This window comes from Melospiza georgiana, chromosome 4, assembly GCF_028018845.1.
Source record: "Melospiza georgiana isolate bMelGeo1 chromosome 4, bMelGeo1.pri, whole genome shotgun sequence".
NCBI lineage: Eukaryota > Metazoa > Chordata > Aves > Passeriformes > Passerellidae > Melospiza > Melospiza georgiana.
Genome location: NC_080433.1, coordinates 3811595 through 3824919, shown reverse-complemented (window position 1 = coordinate 3824919; position 13325 = coordinate 3811595). Strand labels below are relative to the sequence as shown.

Sequence of the window (13325 nt, the reverse complement as noted above, 5' to 3'; positions counted from 1 at the left end):
TGTTTGTTATAGTTTCCCCAGAATTTCTCCCGAAATTGCTGCCTTGCTGCATGGTATGTCAGGATCAGTTAACTGTACACCCAGTCATAAAGTTGCCCTTTTTGGTAAACTGTGAATTCCCTAGAAAAGAGAAGTTTTCTATTTTTTTTAGGGAGTTTGTTCACACCCACTCTGAAATGTGTTGACATTGTTTGAGTTTCCTCAGAATTTCTCCCAAATTTGCTGCCTTGCAGCATGGCATGTCAGGGTCAGCTAACAGGGTCTGGTGGGTTCCTTGATCATTTCATCAATCCCACCAGCTGCAGCTGCTGCTGCTCCAGCACCTTCACCTGTTTCTGCTCCCAACAGAACAGCTCTGCTGACACTGGATGGACTGGCCTGACTCTGATACACTCAGATATTCACAGTCTGTCCTTCTGCAGCCTCCCTGAACACCATTGCCAAGGCCAGGCTACAGATATTCTCTTGCCTGGTTGCCAGGGCTGTGTGACAGCTCCATCCCAGCAGCCTGGGAAGGAGAAGGCTCTGGGGATACCTCAGAGCACCTGCCAGTACTTGAGGAGTCTACAGGAGAGCTGGAGACAGACTCTGCACAGGGGCATGGGGCTGACAGGTGTGCTGGGTTCAGAGATAATTTTCTTGACAGTGGCAGGAGTGGGGCTGTGTTTTGGAGTTCTGCTGAACACAGAGTTGATAACGCAGAGATGTTTCTGGTATTGCTGGGCAGAGGTTTCACAGAGGCAAGGCCTTTTCTGCTTTTTGTACTGCCAGACTGGCAAGGAGGCTGAGGGTACCTGGGAGGTTGGGAGGAGACACATTCAGGACAGGTGAGCCCAACTGACCAGAGGATATTCCAGAGCATGAGGCATCATGCTGAGGATATAAAGGTAGGGGAAGGAGGAGGAAGGAGGGGAAGATTGGAGTGGTGGGTTTTGTTTTCTGAGGTAGCTGTAAGGTGGAACAGTACCCAGTCCTACTGGAGATGGCTGAACACCTTTCTATCCATGGGAAATGGTGAAGGAATTCCTTGATGTGCTTTGCTTGTGTGCTCAGCCTTTGATTTCCCTGTTAAACTGTCTCTGTCTCCACCCAGGAGATTTCCATCCTTTCCCCTTCCAGTTCTCTCCCTGATCCTGGTGTTCAGGGAGGGAGGGAGCGGCTGCGTGGGACGTGCCTGCTGGCTGGGGCTAAACAACACCATTGGGACAAGCTGAAAGGGCTTGAAATGGAAGAAATGTTGGTTCAGACTGGATATTTGGAAGATATTTATTACTGTGGGGGTACTGAAGCCCCAGCACAGGTTGCCCACAGAAGCTGAGACTGCCCCATGCCTGCAAGTGTCCATGGCCAGGTTGAACCAGGCTTGGAGGAGCCTGGGATAGTGGGAGGTTTCCCTGCCTATGGGAGGGCATGGAATTAGGCTGGTCATTAAGGTCCTTTCCAACCCCAAATATTCTGTGATTCAATGACCATTCATTCATTTAAAGCTAAACTGGACACATTTTCTTCCATTTCCACAAGTCCAGGAATAATAGAACGATGAGTTGGTTGTTACAACCATAAGTGTCCAGAAGTGTGCTAGACCAAAGTTGGTTTAAACATGCTGGTTGAGTCCTCTGGTTTCCTTTGTCTCTGTTAACCTGGGACTGATGTCTTAAACAAAGTGGGGTTTAGCCAGAATGAAGGAGAAGGCCAAGAAGAAGCAGATCTTGTGGAGGTGGGGCAAATTCCTCCTTTCTGATGGGGCCCAACTGACAGAACAAAGCAGGGCTCAGGAGTGGTCACATCATTAGAAGGGGCCATAAACCATCAAAGATCTCCAAAATGTCCCCCAACTCCACAGTGCTGCATGGCCCAGTGTACAACACCTCCCAGGGGAAAAGTGGGGCAACCCCACATAATCCTGAATTCACAGAACCTACTGAACTCTTCAATGCGAAGGCCTCAACCCTCAAAGGATCATCTAAGTTTGGGACATCAAAGTTGGGAGTTTTGTTCCTGGATCAGTGGAGGTATCTTGTATGAGCTGTTGGCACCCTGGCACACTTGGTTCATGCCACTCACAGGAGAATGACTGGTGTCTGATGCTGACACTTGTGTGGGTGTTGTGGCATCCTCTGATTGCATTTGCACAACCAATGTCCTGCAAGGATGCTCTGGGCACTGTGACTTTACTGGTAGGTGTAGAAATTTCAGTGGGAAGCAAATTGTCATTTATGGAAGACGTGACCCTGCAATCCAGCACTGCAGCAAATCACTTTTATTGTAAGCTCTTGCAAACTCCATGATGGGGCACACATTGATCTTTGACAAGCATTGAATACATTTCCCCAAATCAGTTTCCATCAATCTGCAGAAAAGCTTCAGAAGCAGAGCAGAGCATGAAGGTGTCCAGGGAGTGCAGCACAGGAATTCAGCTTTGGCTGCTCCAGGCTCTCTATGGATCTGATGCCAAAGCCTGCCTGTCTGATACAACAGCTGCTGCTCCCAAGGTGCACTTTCAAAAGCAAGCAAACAAAAGCATGTGCCAGGATCCCAGAATCACTGAATTGTTGTGTCTTGGAGGGAATTCTCAGGACCTTCTAGTCCACACTCCAGGCTGCAGCAGGATCAGCTAGAGCAGGTTGTCCAGAATCATGTATTGTTGGGCTTTGGGGATCTCCAGACATGGAGATCTCCAGACAGGATCTCTGGGCAACCTGAGGCTCCCTGGTGCCACAGCCTGGCTAAGGAGGTGAGGGACAAGTCAGCTGCACACTCTTGGGGACAGCTGAGGAGGAGAGGACTCGTTCCTCAGAGCTCTCTCCTGATGTGGGCAGCAAAGCAAAGCAGCTGGAGGCTCTGCCCACATCTTTGTGCCTTTGAGCAGAGCAGGAGGTGCCCTGAGGGACAGAGCTGGAAACACACCAGAGAAGGAAGCAGCACAGACTCTGACCAGGACATTTGTCCCCCTCTACCCTGCTCTGCTCAGACCCCACCTGCAGTGCTGCCTCCAGCTCTGGGCCCACAGCACAAGAAGGATCCAAAGCTGTTGGAGTGCAGTCCCGTGGAGGCCATGAAGGTGCTCCAAGGGCTGGAGTGTGTCTGCTCTGGAATGAGGGAGAGAGAGCTGGGGATGTTCAGCCTGGATAAACTGCTGAGAGTGCAGTACATCAAGGACCTCCAAGAGGGCTGGAGAGGGTCTTTGGACAAGGGTATGGAGTGAGAGGACAGGAGGGAATGGTTTCACACCGATGGAGGGCAGGGCTGGAGGGGATATTATAAAGCAGTGAATTACAGTGAGCAGGCTGTGGTATGAGTAAGAGTTACCCAGAGCTGTTTTGACTGCCACATCCCTGGAAGGGCTCAAGGCCAGGCTGGGGAGGGCTTGGAACAAGCTTGTCTAATGGAAGGTGTCCCTGCCCATGGCAGGCAGGTGAGAGTGAGACAATTTTTAGGGCTTAAATTCCCATCAAATCCAACCTATTCTGTGATTCTGTGACTCTATGACGTGGGAAAAGCCACCAACCCTTTTCCAATGAGGCTGTGAGGCTTAGTCTCGGGGACAGTCATCATCAAACAGAGTAACTGTTTTCCCCGAGTAGAGCTTGGACAACTTCTCCTCCAGCTCCCGCAGGCTGTAGACCGTCACCTCATTCATGTCATTCTCAGCAATGGCCCCCCAAGCCTTCGTGGGCTCTTCAGCCCCCAAGCAGCAGGCAGCTGACCAGATGTGGCTGGGTAAATTAACCCTGTTATTGGAGATGTAGGTGTTCCCAGGCACAGCACCCGTGATCACGTAGGTGGTTTTACAGCCCTGGGTATTCTGACCCATCGTTTTGTACTCATATTCTTTCCATGCACCCCCGTGGAGTATGCTGTTCTGGGGCACTATATTGGTGAGGGTGAAGGTAGCCATCTTGCTGTTGTCGCCACTTTGGTGGTCAAACGGGCATAATTGACCACGGTCCAAACCCTGGAGGTTTTGGTAGTCTTGGGTGACAGCCTGATTCTGGCCAATTTGCTGTAGAGTGATATGGTAATTGTTTTCGATGTACGTCTCTGTAGCCATGTCCTTGGAATAACCTGGGTTGATAAGCTTGAGAGGGTAAGAAGGGAAAAAGGTGTCAGTACTGAGGATGCATATAATTAAGGAGATTACCCTGGAGCAAAAGTCTCTGATGGTCAAGATCCTATTTTTTGTCCTTTCAGTGTCTGAAAATGTATGAATCTGAGAGAAATCATACACATGACCCTCCCATATGAACACAAAAGCTTTAAAGAACAAGCAGCTCAGAATCTGACTGCTCTCAGTTTGATTTGTGACCTTTGTGATCCAGCCTGCAGACTGTGCTGGGAGCATGGAAGCACAAGACAAGGAGCATTTCCCACTCCTAGGATTGAAAGGTGACTTTGGTGATTCACCTCCCCTGCCAAATCTGCTTCCCTTTCCTCCTGTCTCCACAGCCCAAATCTGCCCTGGGCTCTCCCTGGATCCCCTCACATCACACTGTCATTCTGTGATTCTGTGATTTTATGTGGGGTTGCTACAGGTGTAGTGCAGTCCTGGAACACCAAAGGTTTTCTACTCTAGCCCCATGCACAGGGAGAAGTGTCAGGAAATCAGTCCTGGAGCTGAGCTATCCATGGGAGGGCTACAGTTCACTCAAGGATGAACAGTTTTGCTCAGTAGGCAAGACAATCTCTATGTGAATGGAATCTGTTACAGGAGTTCTGGGAATGTGTCTCAGAGCTGATCTGGGCCAGGGAGAATTTTCTGCAGCATTGCTGAAAAGCAATTGCAAATGATCAGCCTCTGAGAAGAGCCTGTAATCCCAAAAGACTCCTAAGGAAATTAAATACTCCAAAAAGGCTTCTGGAGAAAGTGACCAAAATCAAAGGTTTTTCAGGTATCCTGTGTCCAGGGTCCAGGAGGAAAAGGCCAGTGATGGGTGTGGAGCATGCTGGTCTGGTGGCACATGGCCTGTCCCATGCTGGGGGTTTGGATTGAGATGATATTTAAGGTTCCATCCAACAGAAACCACTCTATAATTCTGTGATTCTATAAAAAGACAGAAGTTTTTTTCCCTCCCTAACGTGGAGGCTGCACTGGTGCAGACCAGATTAGTTCCTAATGTTCATGTGAGTAACAAGTGAAAATGGTTATTTTTTTTTCATAACTTCAACACCTTATTGTTCATTTTTAGGGAAGCATATTTAGCCTTCCTCTGGAACGGAACATTATGATCTTGCACATTTTCACCCAAACCTCTCCCCCTACTCTGCTCATAGAAAGGTCCTGAATGTGTTGTTCTTCTTTTCCTTAATTGGTCTGGCCTGTCTTACTCAAGGTCTAAAGGACATTTGTGAGGGCTCCAGAGCTTGTGGAGTTCTGTCTGTCTGCTGGATCCTTCTGGACCAAGCCTGAGCCAAAGGTGCTCAGGGGTCACTGCCCAGGGATGGAGATCCCACCCTTGTGACTGGACGAACAGAGATGGTTCTCACTTTGCACTGTCTGAAATGTCACTACAGAAATCCCTGCCCAGTTAACCTGACCCTCTCATCTCCGGTGCCTTTTCCCTGAGGCTTTGTCCCTGGGCCATCTCACCCCTTCTGAGTTTCTCCTCACTTCTCTCACACCAACCACAAAGCTTGTTTGACACTTCACTGGGAGCAGATAAGCTCTGCCAGGGATGCAGAACAGCTCAGGGCAAAGTGGGGATCAGAGCCCAGCAGGACTGTTGGTCCCTCAAGTTTTGCTTCTCCTGGATGCCTTTTCCCCATCACTTGGTCAGCCAGCAGAGCAGGGCACAGGGAGGGGAAGCATTTGACTTTGTCATGTCATGCCAAGTAATGTGATTTGCTGTTCCTGTCAGGTGAGGGCAGAGAGCTGGGCACCTTTGGGATGTGATTCATCTCATGCTCCTGCTGATGTCTCAGGTGCATCAGAGAAACCATGTGGTGCAGGTGTTTGAAGTTCAATAAGGAAATTCCCATCCAGTGTGTCAATTTTCATGTATGTAGGAGGGTTTTAGGAAATAGAACTGGCAATTTGAACGCTGCAGCTCATCTGTAAATTGCTGAAGGGTGATGTGATGTGATGTGATGTGCTGTCATGTGATGTGACGTGATGTGAGAGAGACACTTACCTGAGGCTCAACAAACCAAAAATCACGTCTAGTGCCAGATCCAGGCTCATATTTGTAAGCAGAGTACACTGGAATTCTCTTTTCTTTGTCATACAGGGTGGCATAGTGATACGAGTGGTTGAAGTGCTGACAGATCCAGGCTGGGCTATTTGGGTTCAGGGCATCATTTGGGGGAATCGCCGCATAGAAAAACTGAGGACAGCTATCAAAGGAGTCCACCACCTCGCTTTGTCCCAGCCAGAGGCAGCTGGCCAACACCTGCAGCAGCAGCAGCCCCAGCATGGTGGCAGGATTTCAGTGAAGGGCTCTTGCTCCCCTGGAAGGCAAATGCAGAGGGACACTCAGCTTGGAGAGAGCAGGTCATGGCCTGGAGCCTTTGTGTGCAGGGGGACAGAGCTGGGAGAGGAAGGGATTGTGAGAGACGAGGAAAGGAGTAATTTTTTGTCATCCTGGATATGGAAAAATCACAAGGGCAGTAAGGGTGAAACCAGAAACAGGGTTTAGGTGCCCAGAGGAGGCAGCAGTGGGAGCACTCAGCCTGTAGGAGGAAGGAGCCAAACCCACCAGGACTGTAATCAGCTCTCACAGCAAAGGGATCTTGCAACTGAGGCACAGCCCTGGGACAAGGTCACCTTTGCCCACCTCCCTCCTGCTCTCAGCACCTTCCCACAGCACACACCTGCAGCTGGGCACGGACTCTGCTCAGCCCCCTGCCATGCTCAGCTGGGCTTTAATCTCATGGGCCATTGGGCAGGCAAAGAACAGCAATGCTGCACTGCCTACAGCTCTCTGGCCCCATCCAGGTTCACACAGACACTCAGCTCTTCCAGTCAGACCCAACACTGAACCCCAAATCATCCACCTGGGCTCCTGCCTCTCAGCTGACATGGGGCCATGGGTGTCCTGCTGCTTACCTTGCATTTCCATGTTATCCAACCCCAGACTCTGAACTTGCAGGCACTTGAAGGGAGCAAATGAAGGGGCCAAACAGATGGCAGCAGCAAGCATGAGAGATAACACCTCTATCTTATCAGCACTGTGGCTGCTGCAATGCCAGCACTGAGGGGCAGCTCTTGCCCTGGTTGCTTGGGATTCCTGCTGATGCCCATCTTCAGCTTTGCTGATTGATTTCCCTGGACAGGCAAAGGCACCATTGCAGGAATTTCTTGGACAGCAACCTGTCCTGTTTTGTCTTTCTCAGTGGTGACATGATTTTCAGCAGTCAGTATGATCATTCCTGTATGAGAAACCTGCTGAAAGTACCTTGGGATGCTGGCAGGCAAATAAGGGGCTTTGTCTCCTTTCAGAGGCAGCACAGGTTTGGGAGAGCAGGGATGCTTCCATTTGCATTGCCAGACACTCATTGGACAGATTTAATATCATCAGCATTTGGGGTAAGGCAGCTGGGACAGGCAGCTCAAAGGGTTCCTGGCACACAAAGCTGCCACAGCCTCTAAAGCACAAAGCCCACCTTGGGCTGGCCAGGGGCTGAGCTCAGCACTGCTGAAGGCTTGACAAGTCACCTTGCACATTTGCCCTTGTCTTCTTCTTCTCCCTGCCCCTCATCTCTCCCTTTCCACTGGATTCAGGATGCTGAGCGGCACACAGCCCTGCTCTGACCCAAGATATCTGCTCCTTTTCATCTTTTCCAGCCCTGGATCAGGAATGTGGTGACCAATGAGCTGCAAACTGAGAACTGCAGCTACCAGTCGGGAATTTTTGCAGTGCTCTCCAGAGCATGCCCAAAGCTGCCCCAAATCAAGCAGAGAAGGGTGTGAAAAGTCCTTCTGCATGACACACTCCTGGAGATTAAAATAAATCTTACTAAAGGTAATATCTAATAAAACAGATTCATAGCAAACAGCCTACCGTGAGAAGGAGTGGCACAGGATTCTGCTCGCAGGCCCAAAGTGCAGAGGAGTCTCAAATGCCTCTGCTGCAGTCTCACACTCTCTGGGTTTATATGCTCTCCAGGAAGAGGCAGTTGTTGGATTTTGCAAGAAGCTTTTGAGTAAACTTTCCTGGGGATTTAGACCACACCTGTGTTTGTCCAGAGGTTTTTTGAAAGGTCAGGTGTGGAGTTTCAGTACTCAATAATCTCCCTCATCTTTCTTATTCAACTGTTTGTTAGTTTTCAGATTAATTCAAAAGTTGTTAATTTTCAGGTGAGCTGGCTTGAGTTTCTTTCCCAAATCACTTCCTCTGTCCTTGCCCTCCTGAATGACAGAAAATACTCAAGTCCTACAAAATTCAGTGCATGCATAAGCTCTGATTGCCCGTTTGAGCTCAGCATCTCCAGCCTCATATTTGCATATGTATATTCATTCCAAAACTCCTGTGTATATTTATTCCAAAACTTTGAATATTGGAGGCGCGTTCGACAAAGGAGCAAGAGCTTACCTTGATGCAGAATCTTAGAACAGTCAGCTGAATCATTCCTTCTGTCTTCTCCCTGGAGGAAGGAGATTTTGAATCCTCAGAAGTGCACCTGCAATATATATCCAGGCATAAATTTGCCCCTTCTTAGAAACAGGGAATTCCACAGAAAGGAGAAGTTTTCTATTTTTAATTACAGAGTTTGTTCATACTCCCCCTGAAAGTGGTTGACAGTTGTTTTAGTTTCCCCAGACTTTCTTCCAAATTTGCTGCCTTGCAGCATGGCATATCAGGGTCAGCTAACAGGGTCTGGTGGGTTCCTTGATCATTTCATCAATCCCACCAGCTGCAGCTGCTGCTGCTCCAGCACCTACACGTGTTTCTGCTCCCAACAGAACAGCTCTGCTGACACTGGATGGACTGGCCTGACTCTGATACACTCAGATATTCACAGTCTGTCCTTCTGCAGCCTCCCTGAACACCATTGCCATGGCCAGGCTACAGATATTCTCTTGCCTGGTTGCCAGGGCTGTGTGACAGCTCCATCCCAGCATCCTGGGAAGGGGAAGGCTCTGGGGATACCTCAGAGCACCTGCCAGTACTTGAGGAGTCTACAGGAGAGCTGGAGACACACTCTGCACAAGGGCATGGGGCTGACAGGTGTGCTGGGTTCAGAGATAATTTTCTTGACAGTGGCAGGAGTGGGGCTGTGTTTTGGAGTTCTGCTGAACACAGAGTTGGTTACACAGAGATGTTTCTGGTATTGCTGGTCAGAGCTTTCACAGGCCAAGGCCTTTTGTGCTTTTTGTATTGCCAGGCTGGCGAGGAGGCTGGGGGTAGCTGGGATGTTGGGAGGAGACACAGGCAGGACAGGTGAGCCCAACTGACCAGGGGATATTCCAGAGCATGAGGCATCATGCTGAGGATATAAAGTGAGGGGAAGGAGGAGGCATTTGAAGTGGTGGGTTTTGTCTTCCCAGGTAAGTGTGAGGTGGAACAGTACCCAGTCCTATTGGAGATGGCTGAACACCTTTCTATCCATGGGAAATGGTGAAGGAATTCCTTGATGTGCTTTGCTTGTGTGCTCAGCCTTTGCTTTCCCTGTTAAACTGTCTCTATCTCCACCCAGGAGTTTTTCCATCTTTTCCCCTTCCAGTTCTCTCCCTGATCCTGGTGTTCAGGGTGGGAGGGAGCGGCTGCGTGGGACGTGCCTGCTGGCTGGGTTTGAACCACACCATTGGGACAGAATTCACAGAATTCACAGAATGACTTTTTTGGGAGAGACCCTCAAGATGATTAAGTCCAACTCATGCCCCGACATCTTAACTAAACCATGGCACTGAGTACCACATCCAGTCTTTTTTTAAACACTTCCAGGGATGGTGACTCCACCACCACCATGGTGATCATTCCAGAACTTCTTCACTCTTTCAGTGAAAAACCTTTTCCTGGTATCCAGTCTGTATTTCCCTTGACACAGCTCGAGACAGGGTGAAACAACTTGAAATGGAAGGAGTGTAGGTTTAGAGTGGATATTAGGAAGGTATTTGTGACTTTGTGGTGGTGATGCCCTAGTGCAGGTATCTCACAGAAGCTGAGACTGCCCCATCCCTGCAAGTGTCCACAGCAGGCTGGCTGTGGCTTGGAGGAACCTGGGATAGAGGAAGGTGTCCCTGCCTATGGGAGGGCATGGAAGTAGGCTGGTCATTAAGGTCCTTTCCAACCCAAAATATTCCGTGATTCAATGATCATTCATTTACTCAAACTAAATTGGACAAATTTTCTTCCATATACAAAAGTCCAGGAATAATAGAACGATGAGTTGGTTGTTACAACCATAAGTGTCCAGAAGTGTGCTAGACCAAAGTTTGTTTAAACATGCTGATTGAGTCCTGTGGTTTCTTTTGTCTCTATTAACCTGGCACTGATGTCTTAAACAATGTGGGGTTGAGCCAGAATGAGAGAGAAGGCCAAGAAGCAGATCTGGTGGAGGTGGGGCAAATTCCTCCTTTCTGATGGAGCCCAACTGACAGAACAAAGCAGGGCCCAACAGTGGTCACATCATTAGAAGGGGCCATAAACCATCAAAGACCCCCAAAGTGTCCCCCAACTCCACAGTGCTGCATGACCCAGTGTACAACACCTCCCAGGGGAAAAGTGGGGCAACCCCACATCATCCTGAATTCACAGAACCCATTGGACTCTTTGTTGCACAGGACCCTACCCCCAAAGGATCAAGAATAAGGACATCAAAGTTGCTGTCTCATTGCAGGAGCCATGGGGGTATCTTGTACGACCTGTTGGCACCTCGACCCAAATTTTCATCCTCACTTGTTAGAGAAGTATGTGGAGTGTGATGCTGACACTTGGGCGAGTGTTACGGCATCTTCTGTTCATGTTTGGACACTGAACCTCCTACAAGGAGGGAGACATTGTTACTTTACTGCTGGTGGAAATTGCAGTGGGAAGCAACTTGTGGTTTATAGATGAGGTGAACCTGCAATCCAGCACTGCAGCAAGTAAACTTTATTGTAATTGCCTGTGTTGGGACTGAGCAAGGTGAAGGTCACAGCCCTTACACTGCTGTGCTGGTAGCTGCACAGGTCTTGATAAGAGACCAGTTTTTTGGCTACTGCAAAGCAGCACTGTCCCTCTGACATTCCCATGACATCCCTCTGACATGTTCCCATGACCTGTTCCCTCTGACATCCCATGAAAGGGGATGGGAGTGGGCAAGTTCCTGGGCGGGGACACAACTAGGCCAGCTGACCTAAATTAGCCAAAGAGATATTTCATAGCATTTGACTTCAGCTCAGATATATAAGCTAAGGGAGAGAGAATGAAGGAGGGGTGTGTGTGAGTTTTCAATGCTGGCCTTCTAGAGGAATTGTGCCCTGCTTCCCAGGAAGTGTCTGAACATCATTGTTGATGTGAAGTAGTGACTGGATTTTGCTCTCTTTAGCTCTTGCACACCAGGCACACACCTTCCTGGAGAGTGTGTGTGTGTGTGTGTGTGTGTGTGTGTGTGTGTGTGTGTGTGTGTGTCTACGTGTGGAGATTCCTCCTTGGAGTGGAGATGCCTCTCAAGGTCACTTCTCAAGGCTGAGCCAATGAGATTTGATCATGGTCATTGGTATGGGTGATCTCTATTTAATTGTTTTTGCTGGTTTTAATATAACTGCTTTAATATATTTGCTTCAATACTGCTTCATAGAGCACTATATTATACTAGTAGTTATAGCTTCCATACTGTGAACTAAATAATTCTGATTGACATATTTTTGCTTTATCATTATAATCCTAATCATATATAATTACAATAATATGCATGGTTTGCAATCCTCAAACCTATGGGACAAGTTGTATAAAGTTTCAATTACATCTATATAATCCTTTAGATGGAAACAATTGACAAAATCTGGAGCTCAGATTGGATCCAGCTGAACCCAGACAGCTCCCTGAGAAGAAGTTTACCAAGCCAGGGAGTCCTTTCTGCAGCTCATGACTCAACAGTAAAGTTTCTCTATTAACCTTTGCCTGAAGCTCCCATTCTGCCCACCAAACCATTTTCAAGGAAAAGGGACTCCCCACAAGATCCCTAAATGTTCATGGTCAAAAGGAACAACAAAAATCAGAAGACATGTAAAATTCCACTAGGCTTTATTAGTAAATTACACACTTGGCATTGAAACTGTTATGTTAGTCCCTAAACTACTTTATAAGCAAGTTGGCAGTGGGTATCCTTTTATATAAATTTTCCTGACCAGAAAACAGGTTTCTCACTTCTTAATGGAAGATAGATATCATGTGACATCTGCTCTCTCAGACCTTCCTGGAAATGAATCAGGGGTCTTTGGGAGCCTTGGGTTGTCTTGCTCCCTTCTACAGTCCATTTGTCCCCCTGTATTATGTTCTGGTGAGACCTCACCTGCAGGGTAGCCTCCAGCTCTGGGATCCACAACAGAAGAAGGTGGCAAAGCTGTTGGAGTCCAGAGGAGGCCACAAAGATGCTCCAAGAGCTGGAGCACATCTGCTCTGGAGAGAGGGTGAGAGAGCTGAAGGTGAGGGAGCCTGGAGAAAGGACTCTTGGGAGAATTTGGATGCCTTCCTAATGGTTTTAAATGAGGAAGGGACTTTGGACAAGGGTATGGAGTGACGGGACAAGAGGGAACAGCTTTAAACTGAAAGCAGATGGGGTTAGATTAGATGTTAAGAAGAAATTCTTTACTGTGAGAGTGGTGAGGCCCTGGCATAGGTGGTCCAGAGGAGTTGTGGCAGCTTCATCCCTGGAAGTGTTCAAAGCCAGGCTGGACAGTGCCATGGCCTGCTCCATCCCTGGAAGTGTTCAAAGCCAGGCTGGACAGTGACATGGCCTGCTCCATCCCTGGAAGCATTAAAGCCAGGCTGGACAATGCCATGGCCTGCTCCATCCCTGGAAGCATTAAAGCCAGGCTGGACAATGCCATGGCCTGCTCCATCCCTGGAAGCATTAAAGCCAGGCTGGACAATGCCATGGCCTGCTCCATCCCTGGAAGCATTAAAGCCAGGCTGGACAGTGCCATGGGCTGCTCCATCCCTGGAAGTGTTAAAGCCAGGCTGGACAGTGCCATGGGCTGCTCCATCCCTGGAAGTGTTCAAAGCCAGGCTGGACAGTGCCATGGCCTGCTCCATCCCTGGAAGTGTTCAAAGCCAGGCTGGACAGTGCCATGGCCTGCTCCATCCCTGGAAGTGTTAAAGCCAGGCTGGACAGTGCCATGGGCTGCTCCATCCCTGGAAGTGTTCAAAGCCAGGCTGGACAGTGCCATGGGCTGCTCCATCCCT

The 13325-nt window shown here is 48.9% G+C and overlaps 1 protein-coding gene across 1 annotated transcript; it reads right to left on the bottom strand.

The window, feature by feature from the left end:
• Positions 1-3532: 3532 nt before the first annotated feature.
• Positions 3533-6410, bottom strand: LOC131082382 (endonuclease domain-containing 1 protein-like). The gene is made up of 2 exons (XM_058022251.1): positions 6129-6410; positions 3533-4078 (listed from the first exon to the last, which is right to left on the bottom strand). The coding sequence occupies exons 1-2, from the start codon at positions 6408-6410 to the stop codon at positions 3533-3535; spliced, it is 828 nt and encodes a 275-aa protein (XP_057878234.1).
• Between the last annotated feature and the right edge of the window lie 6915 nt (positions 6411-13325).

Bases quoted from the DNA above. Each gene is read 5' to 3' on its own strand.
- LOC131082382 (XM_058022251.1), bottom strand. From the start codon at position 6,410: ATGCTGGGGCTGCTGCTGCTGCAGGTGTTGGCCAGCTGCCTCTGGCTG. The intron at 4,079-6,128 runs GTAAGTGTCTCT...TACCCTCTCAAG, and splicing joins TTTGGTTTGTTGAGCCTCAG to CTTATCAACCCAGGTTATTC.